The 19,053-nt window shown below is 43.6% G+C and overlaps 1 protein-coding gene across 6 annotated transcripts in view; it reads right to left on the reverse strand.

The window, feature by feature from the left end:
- LOC108109202 (nephrin) overlaps positions 1–19,053 on the reverse strand; it is a 56,550-nt gene that overhangs the window by 8,439 nt on the left and 29,058 nt on the right. For 5 of the 6 annotated variants that reach the window (XM_017217640.2, XM_017217639.2, XM_017217641.2 and 2 more), the window contains 12 exons: positions 11,223–11,355; positions 8,704–8,909; positions 6,777–6,890; positions 5,926–6,135; positions 5,676–5,827; positions 4,930–5,074; positions 3,763–3,893; positions 2,898–3,057; positions 2,196–2,410; positions 1,748–1,829; positions 977–1,136; positions 521–657 (listed from right to left, as the gene is read on the reverse strand). In XM_017217640.2, the coding sequence (XP_017073129.1) occupies positions 521–657; positions 977–1,136; positions 1,748–1,829; positions 2,196–2,410; positions 2,898–3,057; positions 3,763–3,893; positions 4,930–5,074; positions 5,676–5,827; positions 5,926–6,135; positions 6,777–6,890; positions 8,704–8,909; positions 11,223–11,355 (1,845 nt within the window). Of the gene's footprint in view, positions 1–35; positions 201–520; positions 658–976; positions 1,137–1,747; positions 1,830–2,195; positions 2,411–2,897; positions 3,058–3,762; positions 3,894–4,929; positions 5,075–5,675; positions 5,828–5,925; positions 6,136–6,776; positions 6,891–8,703; positions 8,910–11,222; positions 11,356–19,053 lie in introns of all 6 variants that reach the window. The other variant, XM_017217643.2, reaches the window with a different exon arrangement.

A 19,053-nucleotide genomic window follows, 5' to 3' on the forward strand; every position in this document is an offset into this window, starting at 1 on the left:
ATAGAAAATTATAGAAAAGGATAGTCCACCGCTACCTTCTTGCTGGTCAACGTCTATGCCCTCGTCGTGGCCCAATCCCTTGCCCAGATTAAGGAACTCGTCCTCATCGCAAACGCAGTCGCTGGTCGTGGTCGCTGTCGCTTTTGATTTAGGATAGGCAGGCCTAAGTCCTTGAAAGGACTTAGTGAGTGTTATTTTAACTAAAAGAGACCATGCAGTTAAAATAAGGCGACAAAAAAGGGAAAGAAACAAACCATGTTAGCAGAACTTAAAGCAAATTAAAAGACAAATGGAGCAGCTGTAAATGCAAGCCCTCGCCCATTAATTTATAGGCAGAGAGCAAGGATTCGGGCCAGGACATGCATGAAATTGCAAACGCACAGAGAGAGAGAGAGAGAGAGAGGAAGAAAGACAGGACAGCCCGCATCACTGGAGCTGTATATGGGATTCATTTCTGGAGACGGAGACTGGGTGATTCGGAGACCCAGAGACCCGATGACTCCCCTGTGATTAAACTCACCCGTCTGCTTCTCCGGATCCTTCAGCGTGTAGACCTGCAAAATGGTGGCGTTGCTACGGCCTTTGCTGTTATGGGCGATGAGGAAGACATTGTAGCCCATGCCCGGCACCAGACCGCTCACCTCAAAGTACGGTCGCCTGTAACGAAGTTGAATCGATATTTGAATGTCCAAATCAAGAACGGAAAAACCGCAAAAAAGGCCAGAGCAAAGAGCAGGACAAATGGGTTTCGCCGAAGGAGCAGCAGCAGTAGCAGCAGCAGCAGCAGCTGCAAGCTAGCCATGCTGTTCACATGGACATGGACACGGACGTAAAACGTAACCATGGCCATGCGTTCCTGTTCGATGCCACGGCTCGTTGGGCTTGTTGTAATGCAGAAGTCACACGGCGTGTGATTCTGATTGCTCCATGTCCATTCCACTTTTTCCTACGCCGGCATTCGGGTCCGTGTACTCACTTTGATTTGGAAATTTTGGGATGTCGTGTCGTTCCATTCATGTAGACCTCCATTATAAAGTCCTGCTGCAGCCCTCCATCGAATCCTTCGATGCATTCGATTTGGAATCCCGTCGATGTCTGGTTGAGCACCGTGCAGTTTAGCAACGGATCCGGTTCGCCTGCGAAAGTGAAGAACGAACGAGACAGTGGAATATTTATTATTCCGGCTCAAAAGGCAGATCAAGCAACAAATTGCATGGAGCCCAGGCATTTGTCTACGGCTTTTCCATGCGCCTTTTCCCCCCCCGATAGCTTCAAAATCAATAAGCCAACTTGCAGCACAAGTTTGCCTAATCCAGCAGCCAGAAAAGCCAAGCGGCAAAGTGCCAAAGTCATCGACGAATCTGCACAGCGGGACTTTGCCAAACCCCAAACAAAACATAAACAAAAACCGCTGAAAGCCAATGTCTTTTCAATGGTGGGGAGTACTGTTGATAGAGCAAGAGATACCGTGTAAATATAAACTAATAATGAATAAGATAAGATAAGATGATAATACTGCTTCTAAAAGCTTAAAAGTTATAATAATTTCTAATCATATTTATCCTATTTCCCTGATCAATTATAAATATTTATCAAAACCACTCGAAACCGTATAAACCCAGCATCCCCTAAAAGCCCTAAAGTGAAGCCAAAGCTGCCGGCACGCGAACCACCCAGGCAATGGAGCCCCATAGCCCCACTGACAGGTGAATCGCCCACTGTCGCCCCACTCCTCCTGGCTACTCACCTGCTGGGACTATTGTGTATACGCAGGGTTCACTTTGATCGCCAATTTCGTTGGTGGCCCAACAGAGCAGCGTTCCGTAGTCCTGGCAATGCAAAGAAGAAATGGCAAACATCAGATTGAGTGTGGATGTGGGTGGTGAATTGGTAAAGGGTAAAAGGTAGTGGGATGTGGTTGCGGCATGGCGGAGGATTGCAGGAACAAGGGGTAGGGTTGAGTGACAATGCATTTCGTTGGCTTAATTTATGCATGCACTGCGGCGATGGCGACGCCGTTGGCGACACACCTTTTCAACCTTAATTGAAAATTCAAAACCGCAACTCGTTTGGAAAATTATGTGCTGGCCCTCAAGGGCGTGCCACGTACTGATTTATATGACCTCCAGGAGGTCCATGGGGTAACAGAATCGAAATCGGGTCTGGTCTATAGTAATGGGAATGAGAGTACTTACATTCTCCGTCATGGGCGTGTAATGGGCAATACTGCGGCCCCGATCCACGGCCACTTGTGAAGCTGGTATGTCAACCGTTTCGCCCTGGGTTGCATTGAATTTCCAAACGTAGGTGGCCTCAGCGGGATTGGCATCAATTTCACAGGCCACCTTGACGGTTTCATGCCTGCCCGAGCTGTACGAGACCCTTTGGCGAGGTCGGCAAACAGGTGCAACTGCAAAGAGTCAAAGTGATGGGGGGGAATATGGGTTTCAGTTCCATTCAATCGAGTGGCCAAGACATCTGCATAATTAAAGAAAAACATTGGCCCAACTTGAGCTTGATTCCCGTTGACTGGGTACTCTTTGCTCAGTGAAGGGAAACTCTTGAATTTTCCCCCATTAAATATTTAAAGAAAATGTCGGCATTGTTGCCTCGTTTGTGGTTGCATTGTTGCTGCTTAATTGATTTATTTGTCTGATTTACGGGAAAAATTCAATTTGTCTCTCGGGCAGGATAAGTCGCACACAGAGACAGAAGGACAGACAGACAGACGGACGGATGGACACTCGTCCTGCTGAGTCCTGCTGTAATTGCATTGTGTAACGTGTTAGTTACAAATTGCAATCGAAAGATCCAATTCGTTTTAATTAAGCTGTTATGTAAATTAACACACTGAAGCTAAGGCCAAGGACCGACTTGGAATATCCCCCACTACTCACATCGTATGTCCAGCTGAACGGGATTGCTCTCGCCGTCGCCCTCTCGATTGCTGCCCACACAGGTGTAGATGCCACTTCTCGCCCGGCTGGCATTTTGGAGCACCAGGCTCTGGTTGGAGACGGCGATGCCTTCGGCGGGATTGTTGGACAGAATCTCACCCTGAAATCGAAAGCAGAAAGTGAAAAGTGAAAAGCAAATTGAAAATGGTAAATGGAAAATGGAAAATTCTAAATTCCGCCCCCTTTGCCGTGTGTGGTGGTGGCGTAATAATTTATTGAATCGAATTCAATTTACCGATAACTGCTAAATTGAAATAAATTTAATTTCTCAAAGCTAATAACACTTTTATGTTGCGTTACATTGCGCATACGCCCCGCAGGCCGGAAGGCGGGACTGCTGATTGAAGACCCGGTGGCTGATGCATAAATTAGGCCCGGGCTGCATAAATTGTTAAGTGCTCTCACAGCCCGGTAATTCAATAATAAATTGTGTGCGCGCTCTCGTTCGCCTCTATGTGTGCGTAGAGCGGAATTCCATTTTTCGCCCTTTGGCAGCCCTAAAATATGCAACAATTATGCGCTCCGGAGTTTTGGGCTTTCGAACCGCTGCCCGGGGCTAATGTATGTATGGCATATAATGAAAATAATAATAATAATCATACTGCCGCTGCTTCTTCTGCTATATATGCATGTTCCTCTTAAGCGGTTTGTGCTCAAGAAAGCGCCCCGAGTAATAATAAATTAGCCGCGAGTTTTGCAAAGGCAGTGGGCTGTTAAATTTCCTCATGAAATTCTCAAAGCACGAGCAGGAGGAGCAGGAGGAGATGGTAAAATGCGTGTAAAACGGCATCTGTCTGTCACTTACATTGTGCCGCCAGCTAACTTTGTATATCCAGGGATTCGATTTGATGTTGCACTCGAAGAACACATCGATGCCCTCGCGTAGCGTGGAGTTAAGCGAATTGGTTCCCAGCTCCAGACTCACAACGGGTATGTCTGCGAATGAAAAGACCGTCGAAATTGGATAGAAGTCATTATGTGTTGGGTTATCAGGGAAATGGGCAAACAAACAGACTTTGCTGCCATGGCATCGTGGCTGCTAATTACTTTAAATCGCCAGCCCAGACAAATAATAAAGCTGGCAAGCAAATAAAATGCCGAAAGCACAGGCCAAAGGTGTAATTACTGGTGTAAGCCGCACAAATTAGCCAATTTAAGTTGTTGAAATGTTCAGCTGGCCCAGTTCCACTTCCACTTCCACTCGGCTCACTCCTTCTCTGTAGCTTGTTTGTTTATTATTATACTTTTTTCTTTCGTGTTGGCCATCCTGGCAATTAGGCCTTTAAAATGCTGTTTTGCCGGCGAAGAAGAAGGGGGGAACCCATTGGGTGGGTAACTGAGCAACATTTTAACTTGATTAATTCAAAATTGGTCCGCGAATGCGAATCAATTAAGCTTATTAAGCAATCTATCAAATTGGGCAAACAGTTGCCCCCGCCACCGAATGAACCAGATATTTCAATCGAATCGAGTTTTGGGCATTGGGGCGGGGGAGTTGAGTTGTGGAACAAAAAAGAGGAAAAGTTAAAAGGTAAGCAACAAAACCGCACTCCCAAGGCAAACAAGAAGCGGTTCTCCTCCTTTTTTCCACAGGAAGGAGGGCGGTGGTTTTGCCATTTAAATTTTGTGCAAACAGGTCGAAAACTGTAAAAGCGTAAAGATGACTTTGCAGGCGGCGTTGCGGTGCTTGTGGCGGGTTAAAAAGTTTCGCAAGTTTTGTGCAAAAGTTTCACCGGCGGCCGCTGGAAATTAATTTGCCAAAACTTGCGCAGCTGAGGAGAATCGAAGAAAAATATGGACCAGTCGAAGGATAAAAGGAGGAGGATTGGGTTTGGATGGGTGGCCCAGTGCAGCGATTTCTTACACACAGTTTTTAAAGCCGCTCGCCGACTTTGTGCTTTCGGTTTCATTAAAAACTTTGCCCAGTCGAATTAAATATTAAGCAGGGCCTTTTATGGCAAACAGAACTCACGATAGATGTCCAATTTCCAGCCATCCTCCATTCCGGACTCGGGTATCATGCTCTGCTCGGCCCGGCACGACAGGAACTTGCCGCGGTCATCGATGGTGGGCGTGAATGTCAGCACCGAGGTGGTCATATTTCCATCCGGATTCGCCTAAATAAGAGAAGAGAAGAGTAGATTGCTTAACGACTGAGCAGTTGGGCCAGGACAAAGGAAACGGAAAAGGGTTGGCACGTCCTTCGACGTAGATAGGGGGTGGCTTTTAATTGAGGCCCGACGCTACGTGACTGCCGTTCGAGGAACTTCAATTACCACAAAGCATGTGTACGACTCTCTCGGCGGGGAGTGGAAATTGTACTCTGGGGTAGCCATTAACAAGGATGACAGGCATTTGAAATTTGCATGTTTATAAACATTTGCACAGGGTAGCTGTCGGGTGTTTCCGGCAACAGGATATACAAGTCTCATTTAAATTGTAAAAACAAATACCTTTTGGAATATTTTGGTAGTGAGTGTAGATATACAAGAAGTTTGTAAATTAATGTTTCGGAATTAGTTTGATAATTTTTAAGGGATTAATCCACACACTCATAAACTTGTAGTAACTGATGAGGTTGAAGGAAACCAATCACAAAAGTTTGAAAAAGAAAACTTCCAACTTAATTTCAACCTTGCTATTTCCGAACAAACATTTCCAGGACCCCCGCTAGTCGAGGTACTTCCTTTTAGTCCTTTGTCTTTCGTTTCCACTTACAATCTCATGAGTATTCTTCATGGGGGTACTGCCCTTCCACCAGGTAATCGTCGGCGCTGGACGTGCTCCGATGACAACGCAGCTGAGCTGATAAGAATTCCCTGCCGACAATGGTCGATTCTCTCCCTGCAGCTTCACAATCAAAGGGCGGACTGTTGGTTAGCGATAGAATTTAATTAGTTAGGCCATGGGCAGAGATCGATGGGAGGGGAGTCCCAGACTCCCGGAATTCAGAGGGGTTGCAACTCACGGTTCATGTCGAGAACGACGCTGCTGATAATTGGCGTTGTCAAATTATTGTTCTCCGCCCGGCACGTTAGCTGCATGTGAAGATTCCGTCGCTCCAGTCGCTGCAGGGATAGAACATTACCCACCCGCCGCTCGGACAAGGCCTGGCCGACACTGGCGTCCTTGTAGACGGTGTTGCCGTGCAGCCAGGTGACTCTCGGTTGGGGGCGACCTGGAAAATACCCGGTGGTAAGAAAAAGAATTATCGGGATTGCGGCCAGATGTTGGGTACGTGTGTGTGCAACTGATATGTTTGCCGTTCGGCTTAGACTTGGAGTTGTCTCTGCGTTTAGCTGGCAGCGTTTTAGCCTGGTCTTCTGTTTGTTTATGTGCTCACAAGTGCAAGGAGTGGATGAGTGTCTTTCTCTAGATATATTCTATATATGTATGTGGTTGGTGGATGAGGATGAGGATGAGGCTGTGGGCACTGCGTGTGTGTACAAGTGCCTTTCGCTGTTTCATTTGTTGTCTTGTTTGGCTTTTAGCAATTTTCAAGTGCTCTCAATGCAATTTGTGTGGGCATTGTGTGTGCCCGAGCTGCTCGATTGTCTGCACGTTGGTTTTGCAGCCCCAGCATCACCATCAGCGCCAGCTCCTTCTCCGGCTTCAGTTCCAGTTCGAGTTGGTGTTCGTGCAGTCGACAGCCGGGTGGAAATTAAATAAAATGTGAAAATCTTTCGCCTGCATTTTCACGCTCATCACTTTTAATTGTCAGACACAAGCAGCAGCGTCAACACTTTTGCCCACACACCCACCCATATGAAAAATAACAAAAAACAAGAAATGCGGCTGAATGGGGCAGGGGGAACTTACCGCCGACGGCCACGCACGTGATGTTGATGCCGGAACCTTCGTTGTAGGGGCCCAGCGTGTGATCCTTGATAGCTGCCCCCTTGCTGTCCAATATAATCACTGTTTCGGGCGGAACTGAAAACGGGAAAGCGGACTCTTAAATATTGCAGTTCGATAATGGAAATCATAGAAGCTTGTTAAATTGGAGTTTCCGCTCTGTCAAATGCCTGAGGCATAATCACCTTTCGGTATGCATTTTGGTAGTGAAAGCCTCTTCGAACTGTCACCAAACTACTTGGCCAAGCCAAGCTCCTTAAAAGCTTGACTGTCATGGCTTTAAAGAGCTGCTTATGCTGTTGCCACTTGGAAGTGTGGAAAAAAAAATGAAAGGAAACGCTCGAACAGGTGCACTCAAAGTTCAGTTCCAGAGTTTCTTTTTTCCCTCTCGGGAGTCTTAATTTTTTTTGCTTCCTATTTTCTTAGATTTTTTACCTACCAACTACTTCTATTTTTGTCCTGGTTTTTCATTGTTTTGACTGCTCTACGCTGTTCTTTTTTACGAACAGCTTTCTTATGATTATTTTTGGGTATTTGGGGTGGGCAGCAGCAAACTTGGCCAACTATTTTGAGCCAAAACCCAAACCCCATTATCATCGCTTTGCTAGCAAATTTGCTTGGCCTGATCAAGTCCTGGGAATTTCCTGCCCCTTCTGCGCATTAGCAGCAGCGGCAAGTTGTCCAAACTGTCCACCCCGGACTGGGGCAACTTTTAATCTAATATCTTCTTTAAAGTTTTACCCTCTGTTCTTTTCCCTTTTTCCATTTTCATCCCAAAACCAACGTACAAAGTTCTAAATTCTGCCTTGGTTTTACGCTTCACATGTCACAGACAAACACACGCACACCAACACGCATACACAGAAGCATGTTGAACATGCTCAAGAAGTTTGTAAAACACGGCCACGCCCCTTACAGCCCTTGCAGCCCTTTGCGCTTCATCTAGCAGCAGCGACGTCGGCAGCAACTATTTACCAACAATATTCGGCCAGGCCAACTCTGCCGGCCATATATTTCAGCTAAACGCCTTTGGAAACGCATATAAATTTTAATGGTAAATTGCAAGCTGTGGCCGCCTCAATGCACAGGTATCCCCTCCCCTTGGATCCCTTGGGAGCAGCAAAAAAAATACAAGCCCGAAATTGCAACTGGAAATGGGGAAAAGCGGAAAATGCAATACGCTTCTGGTTCGGGATAATCCAGTTGGGGTCTGGAGCTGCAATATTTTCAATAACAACTAGGATCTAGGATCTAGGATGCTAAAGGAGACAGGTAAAAATATGAAATATTTTCTAACATCTTAAAAAGTAACTAGTCTTTTAATCTTTTTAAAAAACAATACATTTATTAAGTGATTTTATGCATTAAATATTTATCCCAAAAGTTATCCCCATTTAACAAAATCCTGATAAAAATGCTAACACATCCATTGCATACCCTTGCCGAATACCAATCTGAAAACCATTTAAAAGGCAAGGAATTCAATTCAGAACTTGCATCCTGCACTCGCCACCCGCTTTTCCACTTTGCCATTTGCTCCTCGAGCAGCTTTAACCAGCCACGTTTAAACTTCTAGCCAAGTTGGCACTTTAAAATCTGTTTGCCAAGTACAAAGCTGCAGATGGGAAGGCAGTGGCTAAAAATAAGGGAAAAGTTGGCAACCCGAACATATAGTTGGCGTCTTATTCTGTAACTAATGTGTTTGTCCAAGAGCTGAGTGCCGTGGTTGGGCCAGGCCAGGATAGTATCAGGACCAAGACCCGGCCAGGATATGTCGCTGCACAAATTAGCTGCTCAATTATGCTGCCCCGCACAGCGTGGGCAAACAGACAAAAGGAGAAAGGAGCATGGAGAAAAGTGAAAAGAGAAAGGAGAGTGGCTCAATACTTACTTATGACAGTTAAATTCACTTTGGAGTTGCGAGTCGGACTCTTCTGGAAGTCGACGCGACAGCGATACTCGCCCGTGTCGTCCTCCGTGGTTGACTTGATGGTCAGCGTGCCAGCACGTCCTTCCACGTGGAACGAGAGTCGCTCCCGATAAGTCTCGTCCGACCAGTGCGTTCCCTGGGCAAAGTTTGAGTCGCGTGTGTCCACACTGGAATGGGAAAAACAAGCGAAAATCAAGACGTGCACTGGGGGGAAATTCCTATGAATATGGCCAGAAAAATGGCTTTAAGATAGAGGTGTCCTTTTGAGTATATTCCTGATTATTTTTGATACTTTTTATAATTATTTTAAAACAAAAACCAATATCTTAAGTCACTTTCCCTTTCTCTCAGTGCTGGAATGGAAAAAATTAAAAGAATTTCTGTGTATCAACCCGGGCCAAAGGAAAACAAAAGTCGCTGCCGTTCTCCCATTACTTTCTCACGCCATGTTGAAAGTTTTTTATTATCGCCAACAGCGTAATTGGGTTCTGCAATGAATTAATAATACACACCCGCCCACTGCTCTGTAATTTATTGTTTTCGCTTGAAATTCTCGATTATTGATTATTCCATTCCGGCGATACTCGGCGTAACGAGCTCATTTTGGTGGTCAATCAATGGTCTTAAAGTGTCTGTTCTGCCTCTCCAACAGCTAGCATTCTGGCAGAGTTGGGTTTAAAAAGTTTTGAGCCAAAAAGGGGGTGGCGCGTCCTGATTTAGGTCAACATTTAGCCGAGTGGCGAAGTTAATTGGGTTTAAAGCAGCTCTCCCTCTCGGCATTTTTAGTCCGAGTTCTGGAAAAACACATAGTTAATTATGCACGTTTCGGGGTAATATTCTATTTTAGCGTGCCTTTAAGTGGGACGAAGGCGTTTTTAATTGAGATCCTAAGTAATCCTTGCCCGAGGGGGAGAACTTTGTAACCAGGATTTGAGTGCTTTTTCCCATTGATAGGCTAGAACTTATGAGTTTCGAATGTATAGCTCGGCCCAAAGGCTTTCGAGTTACGAACTCAATTGGCATTTAAATTAGATCGACAAGCATCGTTTGTTTGGGCTGAAAAGTAGATATTTTTCTCCTTGACAAAGTCGCCATAAATTCGCTTTGCGCATGAGTCGATCTTAACTGCATCTCCATATGTCTTACGTTGCCCGTCATCCTTCGACAGCTCCTCGAATTGCTAGCCTGTGTTTTATTGCATTTCAATTTTGATTTGCTCGCAACACATGGCACACTCGAACGGAAAAGTCCGGATAATGAGGTTGCTGCTGGAAAACCTGACTCTGAAGCATCACATGTCAGCCGGGCAATAAAAACTCAATGGATTTCGGAATTGAGCTGTCGGTCGGTGGGCGGGTGAAAATTAAATTTTCACCATTCTGGGCGTGGCTTTTTGCACTGGCCAGTCCGAGCTGGTCCAGAGGTTTCTTTTTATGATTAATTTACTTGCTGAGTGGTTTTTAATTACAAACAAGAGTTGAGCTCAGCTCGTTGGTGGTGCCCTTTCCTTTCTTTTTCACCGGTCGTTATGCAACGCTAATTACTACTTTCGCTCGAGTCATTTGCAAGTCCTTGAAGTGCCCGAAGTTCAATTAGTTTTGGCCGCATGTCAATGGCCAGCTAGCTGGATGGCTGGATGGCTGGATGGCTGACTGGCTGCCTTGCTCCCTGGCAATCAGCTAATCACCAGAGCAAACCGGCACACCCTGGCTGACTCACATGCGGCCAAGTCGGATAAATCCAATTAAAGTTTCACGCCTTTGATGTAGTCGTGTATATCTGCTAGATACAAGATACTAAATAGAAGCTGCCGAGCAACCACTGCGACATTATGTTAGACTTGAATAATTGAAAAAGTTTTCCCTACCCAATGTAACCTTGCAGCGAGCTGGGATTGTCGGGAAAGTTAGCTAGATTTTCGGGTGATATTCCCTCAGAGCTTCAACTGTGTATAATTTTCTAGTTATGCTAATTTCAAGTCTGCAGGCCGATGGACGAACTCCCAAACAGCAACAACAACAGCAACAAAAAAAAAGCCTAATTAGCCGCCATTAAATCAGAATGAAAATTCTCCCGCAAATACGGCAACTGACATGTGCAGGTCTCCGTTTTCCACTTTTCCGCCATGCCGCACCTTCTCGCCCCGTTTTCCGATCCAATTTCCCGCCGCCTCATCTGTCGAGCGTGTTTGTTTGTGTTGTTGGCTGAGTGGCGAGCGGGTTGAGTGCGTCAAAAGTTGTCTGCGGTAATCAATTTTGTTTATTTATGGACCCGTGCGTGCCAACGTGTCTGTCTGAGTGTGTGTGGTTGAAATGTTTGCGGTCAGGTGGGGCTGCGGCCTGTGGTTCTGCATTTGACACGGGGGCTTAAAGATTTAAAAGCACCTCCGAAAAAAAAAAGAAATACGTGTCACTCAAACTTCAGCCTCGGCCTCTTTTGAATTTCTGCATTCACTTGATTGAAAAGCATTCGCCACTCACCTGTAAATGGGCGTCTTCAGGCCAACTTTGTACCAGATGACCAGCGCCACTCGATCCTCGTATATGGGCGGTGTGACGTTGCAGGGCAGGCGGCCAACCGTTCCCATTATGGACTCGGATAGGACAGGGGGTCCTGTAAAAACAAAAAGTGAATGATTAGATGGTGTCACAGGCACATGTACAGGAAAAAATTAAGGATATTTTGGGCTTTAAATATTATTACACTTTGATCTATCTTCCTGGTTTGAAAGGAATTAAAAGAATTGGATTAAAAATATATCCTAACATAGTTTCATATTCTTTAATACTTGAAATAATAATAAATATATTCTCAAAGAAAGTTTTCCTCAGAAGGAATAAAAAATGTAATTTAGTGAAAGATTTTTTTGTGTACCCAAGCCGGAACAGGAAAGAATCAGCCGGAGCTGCAGGGAAGTGGCTGCAAGAAAAAAATGGCTAACAAATGATGTATAATTAGCCGAGGGCATTAGCACTTTGTTATTGGGCCGGGGACCCCCCGAAAAGCCAAGTTGCGGGGAGCATGCTGCGATCTCTCGCTTGGCCCAACTAATAATGCTATAAATAAAAGCGAAAAGACTTGGAGTTCAAAGGCAGTGGAGAATGGAGAATGGTGAGGTGGAGAGGTGGAGAGGGAGTGGGTGACAAGATAAAAGTGACGTAATGGGCGCGACGTCTTCATAGCTGTCCTGCGCCTTTTCGTCCTTCGTCCTCTCACATTAAAGTGAAATTAGCGAGCAAATCCTTTTTTTATGCTAATTTCGCCCGGCTTTCAAGACGGGACTGTTCTTCCTCATTTCGCCGCCTTCCTTTATTTTGCTGGCTTTTCTTTTTTTCGTTTTTCACTTTGCTTTTTGTATGTTACTTTTGCAGCCATTTTTTGAGTTATGTCCTTTGGCTTGGCTTATTTTCCGAGTCCTTGCTCTTAACAATTTCCCTTTAGCTCGGCATTTATTTGTGTTATTTTTGGCCTGCACTTAAGATTCGTTTGCCTTTTCATTATTCGCAGTTGCTTTGTTCGCTCATATTTCGCCGCCTTTGTTTAAAGGCCAAAACGGAGAAACAGAGAAAGAGAGAGATTACTGTTTGAAGTTGACATTAATTTCGGGACTCTTCGCCAGCTCGAGCTTATTTCAGATCCGGTCCCGGAAACAACCGGATTCCGTTCTCTTTACGTATTTTGGTCTGATTTTAATTTAAATTTTATAAGATTGGGCCAGAGCCTGTCTAATTTCTCTCCGTTCAAAATTCCCAGAGAATTTTCTTGCCGAAAAGTTTTTTTTAGCCCTTTTTCGTCTGTCCAAAAGCTCTATTTTGGTTGGTCCCTCGTCACGGAATTCCGCTGTTGTTTGTATCTCATTTAAATTCACTTGTTAACTCATTTGCATTTCGTAGGCTCGGCATTTTCGCGTGGCCCAAACAAAGTTATTACAGTTTTGTCCAAAAATATTCCCTCCACCAGCCACCAGGGCTTACTGGTCTTGCGGCCTGCAAGAGATGTTTTAAATTGTGGACCCAACTCACAGTTCAGTCAACTGCAGGCTGTGCACATTGCTCATACGCAGCGTGGCCCCTGTGGAATTAGTTGCTAATCAGCTGGGGTAAAAAGCCAGGCCAGGCGAGTCATTGCGGGTCGACAGCGATAATGCAATGCATAATTTATAATGATTATAAATGGTTTTTGCCGCCTGAGTTTCGATTCTGCATAACAAAGTCGACGGTATGAAGTCACCCCCACAGAGTCGTTTAAAATGTGATGTTGTCTAAGCCGGAAATCGCCGGGCTCCCCAGTTCTTTTCGCCTGGAATCGACATGGCCCGGGCCAGGCTGCCGCCATGTTTCGATTTTTCGCTCATTTCATATGCAAATATGTTCGATTTGCCATTACGGAGGGAGAGCGCTGTCGAAGAACCAGGGCAACCGCAATAATAACAATGCCAATGATGGTAACGATGATGACGTCGCCCGCGCGCCAGCTCGCCCGCCCAGCGAGGGCAGCTCTCAGAATTTACATTATCCTTGTGCCGAGTTAAACGAAATGCCAACATTGGCAAAACATTTAATTATAGCAATTAGCTAATTAGAGATTTTCGCTGGAACGGAACGCAGTTTCCCCTCTCTCTGCCCCATCCACCGCAACAAAAATCAATCGTAAAATTGGCCAAAATGCTATGTGCGTGGCTCGGCGTCGATATTTGCCATTTTGGCCACGTTTGTCCACTTGTTTTCGATTTGTTTTCGGGCCACGGGCTTGAATAATGCAAAGTGTTCAAATGAATTGCAACGTAGTTGCAGAAAAGTTGCTCCACTTTGATTGCGCTGAACGAAACGCTTTTTTTTTGCCTTCCCTAAAACTATAAAAAGGCCATCAACATTTATTGCCACAACACGGTGGCCATTAAAATGGTTTTGGCTAAACAATTTTTAGTGGCCCACCAATATTCAGGAGTAAGCAGTTAGCAGAGAAAAGAAAAAACCTGGCTCATTAGCTGGTCCACGTACACACACACACACGCACGAGGAAACGCATTAAAAATGTGTGTGTATGCTGTGGCAAATTAATCGCACATAAAATTATAACTCAACGCACTTGAAACTGACAAGCGACACGGTGACTTTTCCCTCCTCCATCCCCTATCACATTCGCCGCCCCTTTTGATGGCTTTTCAAGATGCTGGGCGGCGGAAAGTCGTAAAATGCCAGCGGTAACGGCCTGCCCGCCTGCCTGCGTGTGTGGGTTCCATCTGCAACTTCCATTAATTAAAAGCAATGTGTTGATTTCTTATTCCTTGCCGGTTTCCGTTTTTGCGGAACTTGTTGGCTTCTTGGTCCCCGACAATTGGCATTTTGTTTTGACTCTTAGCGCATTTATTGCCAATTATTTTTATGGCCCCCAAGCAAGCAGGCGGAAGGTGTGCAAATAAATGAACTTCAACATGGGTGTGACTTGCACTTAAATACTTTATGTTAAAGCCAACTCTTTCTGCCTGTTTGTAGTTGGCAATAATCACGTTGACCATAATTCACCAGAGGGGCTTTAATTTTAAACCAATTATTGAATGATTTAAACGAAAATGTTTTTTATGGAAACCATATTTGTGTATTGAATTATAAAGGCAGCTTTTTTTTGTAATTTCCAAACTCTCATATTACAAAAGCCGAGTGAATAGAAGAAAATGTTTTTTTCCCCCGACAGTTGACATTTAAAGCCCCAGCTGCAGGCCAAATTTCACACAGAAAAACTCACCACTTTGTGGATGAAAATGAAGACAAAAAAAAAACCATTTAATGTGCCATAATAAATAAAGCAGTTTAATTAATTTTCCTATTAAATACCATTAAATTCAATTAATTTAATAAGCAGTGGCAAAGTAGTTTGACCGCAGCAGAAACAAGCGTGTTCCAGCATTAAAGAGCAGAAGTCGGAATATTCAAACGGCAAACTAAAGGAATTCAAACTTAAATATGACGGCAGCCAGCTAGCAAAAGAATCTGGCAAAAATTATTATGCAAATTTGCTTTCATATTAGTGGCATTTGCTCCGCTCGGCTCCACTGGCGACGGAAGAGAAGAAGATGGCTTGGCTGTGGGTTGAAAGAAAAAAATGGAATGGAATCTGCGAATCGAGACATGGCAGGGGCCAACTCAGTTGACAACGGCAACATTTGCTGATTTGGCAAAAATATGCGCAGAACGTGGCAGCTGTGGAGAGAGAGGGGGAGTTGAAGGCGAAATCAAGGGGCCGAACAGGGCGCAGTGACATTGCCGGAAACTCCTGCCAAGAAATTGGCAGCCAAATTTAAATAAAACTCTTGTCAATATTTGCAAGAGACCAAGGAAACGGCGAACGAGTGCGACTCAATATGAGTAACAAAAATGTTGTTTCAAATAAGTGCAAACATTTGCATAATTTGCTAAAATCATGGGGCTATCAAATAAAATAAGCGTGACAGCTTTAACCCCGTTTTTATTAGATTTGGGGTTTCGGTAAGAGGTTCATTCTGCACCCAAAGAAAGGGTTTTCGATTACTCGTAAACTTAGCTAACTGCAAATTATTTTGAAGCATGTTAATTGCATCGTTTAGGGCAGAGTACTTAAAAATTAAATAAAAATCAAATAAAAATTTCAAATACCATTGAAGCGAATCGAGAGTCCGAGAGAGTGATCAAAATGGAGGCAAACTTCAGTCACAATTAAATTAAATTCCCAACTGGCAGGAGGTCCGGCAACTATTCATGTGTAAATTTCAACAAAAGGCGCTGAGGGTGACAATTACGAGTCGGTCAAGTCTGTATTCCTTCTTGTTACTTCTTGTTCCTTTTCGGCCATGTTCCCTGTTCCCAGTTCCGTTTTATGGCCATTTGCTTTATGTAATGCCAAGTGTTTGGCCCAGAGAAAGTGGCATAAGGGCGGCACAAAGGGCGACAGGGGCAGCGGCGCAGTTTTAATGTGCAATAAACTGTAACGATAATGATTATGCGTTCTAGGTGGGGCCAGATGAGCGAAAGAGATGACTCGAGAAGGCCATCAGAGAGCGAGAGTGAGAGAGGGGTGGATAGGCCTCGGCTGTTGCAGCAGTCAATTCTCGGCATAAGTTGACTTTAATGTGCGCCAAAGTGGCAATTATTGAAAGTGCTCGGCCAGTCCGAAAATGTAACAAGCAATCGTTTTGTTTCGCTCTCCTTGATTTCGCCAAATGAATTTTATATTAAATTTAATTTTTATCCTATTAGCAAGAGTGGAAAGCAATGAGATTACGGAAATGGCTGTCGCCTTAAAGGAAACCTGAAATGGTTTTTACTTTACAAGCTAAAGGAGTTGTTTACTAAAGGATTAAACTTTCTTTTTATAAATATAACACAAAATATAATACTTAACTGATTTACCTTTTAGCATATCAATAAAATAGTTAAATCTATAATTTAAATCTGCAGCTTGTTACCGCACTGAGCAGGAATCCATAAAACGAATGAAGTGAATCATTTTTGTTTAACAACTTTTAGAGAGTTCTCTTCATTTTACATCCCATATACATATATGAGTATATCGAATGGAAGTTGGCCGCACAACAGGCCCTTACATAACCCATCAATGGCCAGGGCCAATCTACATATGCCTGGCCCGTTCCGCCTTCTGGTCACATAAAAATGCAGTAAATGGCTGGGTAACAGACTGACTGACTACGGAAAACTTTCACTTCCTGTCCCGTTGCCCCTTAAAAGATTCTTAACGGCCGAATTTTAGTGGCCATTGTGTGTGTGTGTGTGTGTTGTGTGTGTTTGGTGTGCTGAAGCTATACTGGTCTACCCTTTTCGCATCCACATTATGCCTGCCACAGACCATAAGTATCTGCGAGATACAAGCACGTGGCACCGGGCTTAGCGATATCTCTTGCATTTTATGGCTGAGGAAATACTGAAATACTCCGTGTCAGGTGGTGGAACCTATAGACACACCAACACACATATCTTTAATGCACAAATCAAGTCACTTGAGCACTTTTTCTATAAACATTTTCATTTTATAGATACTTAAAAGGGCCGCCTGCATTTGGAGAGGAGCCTTTTATGCGGGTTGGCCTGATCCTGATCCCATTCTATCCGCCGGGGCCATTATGCCGGCTCTTTGTGCCCGTCTGGGAGTCGGAAAGTCTGTGATTTCAGCTAACGTTCGAAAATTGTTGCATAAGAAAGGGGTGCCAACACGTTGCGTGTATTAGAGTGATTGTGTGCGAATCTGTGTGAGTTTTCTATATCTGTAGATATATATATATGTATGTGTGTGTGTGTGGATTGGCATGACCGTTTACGTGTCGCTGCTTTTACTTTTATCTGAAAGTGGGATCGGGTAATGCGTTGCTGACTCGACAAATGCTTAGCCAAGGTTTAGTTTTAGTTTCCCTGCTTTACTTTTTCTTTGAAAAAAAAAGGTGAATCTGATAAAAAAGAATGTAATTCGATGTGCAGACGTGAGCATGTGGAAATAATTATATAATGAAAACGTTGCAGAGAACAAATGGAAATTGCCTTCAAGTATCTGCAGTAACTTTATGAAAAAATACAGGACTAAATGAATTTGCTTAAACGGAAAAAGGGAAAGATGGCAGAAACAAGGATAATTCGGAAACCCCAAGAGAATTTTCCCCTAATTGCTGCACACGGAATTTACTAATGAAATTTTCAACAAGGGTATCTTAATTTTATGTATTTTTATCTTATTTGCTTTATTTTTTATGTATGTTTTTAGTTTGAAAGGGAAACTGCAATAAAAATCCTTTTAATGTTTGTCATTAATAATTTATCATTTTATTAGGTTAATTCCTTTGAATTAATTACCATTTATTTTCTTTAATCATAAAAAATAATAAAAAATGCATTTAACTAACTTTATTTACAGGGTATTCCTTATTTGCTATCTGCAAAATTAAGTTTTTAATATCTTTTTTCCATAAGCTTCTGATTTCCTTTTATATTTATTTTTTGCTCATTTCGCTGTTCATATAATTTGTTGAGTACGTCGTTTCTCCCTCGCTTTTTGTGAAATTATATATATTTCCCTGCTTTGTGTGTTTTTTACTTTCCATTGATGTATAGCTGGCTCACTTCCTCTCCCATTGTACAAATGACCCGCGGCTGTTGCTCCTTGTATATTTTCAGATGGCATTAGAAATTAATGAAATCAATTTTTGGGAAAACAAAGAAGAAAAATCAAAATGGGGCCACGCAAGGGAAGGCAACCAGATGCGTAGGGTCACAAATGGGAATTGCCCGAAGGCGTTTGTTCTACACTCGTCTATTGATTGGATTTCTATCGACTGCAGTTGATCGTAGGTGGATTCGATGCATACAAAGTTGGACAGCTGCTGGATTTTTTGTTAGAACTTCTGGACAGATTGGGCAGGGATTTGAGTTTGAGTTGGAGTTCCAAATGCCTGCAGAAAAGGGTCGGCGACCGCATGAAATACATAAAATGTCCGGCCATTGAAAGGGGCAACACACACACATACTTTTTGTATAAAAAACAATTTTCTTTGATTTATGCGCTCGTAAAAAACAAATAAAATTTACATGCCCATTTAAAGGCAGACGTTGCGCATACATCTTGCCCTCTATAACATATATATATAACAAAAAAGAAATATATAATATGATATTTTGCTAGCTAATATATTAAAAAATATGAAACCGTAGAGAGCAGTAGCCTCCGGGCTCAAAGTGCGCAGCAAAGTATGCTATACGTTTTTCCCTCAGCATCTTTTGTTTCATTTCTGTTTTTTTTTTGGCGCCCAGCGAGGACAAAAAGTTCATATCCCTGCTGCTCCGAGTAAAATAAACACAAATACAAATACAACAGACCGTAATGTGTGCGTAATGTATGGCAAATATGTGCCCGTTTCGCACACACACACAGGCGCACACGCACGGCAGGCACATAAATATTTCATTAAGTATGTGTTGTGCCCCATTTATGATGTGTTTGTTACATTGCACAGCCATAAATACGGCAAGAAAAACATTTTGATGATGCGTCTGTTGGCAAGCGGCAAATATTTGGCCAATGAACCGATTCGATACGCAGTTGAGTGTTTTTTAATTTTAATTTCGAAATGTAATTCGGATAAGGAGCTACAACTTGGCACATTGTCAGTCGTGTTCGACATGTGGCGCAGCTTAATGCTGATTAGCAGCAGAGCCACAGCCAATTGGCATGCTCATTGCATTAGCGGCTCTATGCACCACCACGTTGCAACCACTAACCATTTATGTAGGCCAGTCGGCAAATTAGCCAGCCGCCTACTCTCTTTGCGCCATG

This window comes from Drosophila eugracilis, unplaced genomic scaffold (assembly GCF_018153835.1).
Source record: "Drosophila eugracilis isolate 14026-0451.02 unplaced genomic scaffold, ASM1815383v1 contig_1765, whole genome shotgun sequence".
Taxonomy (NCBI): Eukaryota; Metazoa; Arthropoda; class Insecta; order Diptera; family Drosophilidae; genus Drosophila; species Drosophila eugracilis.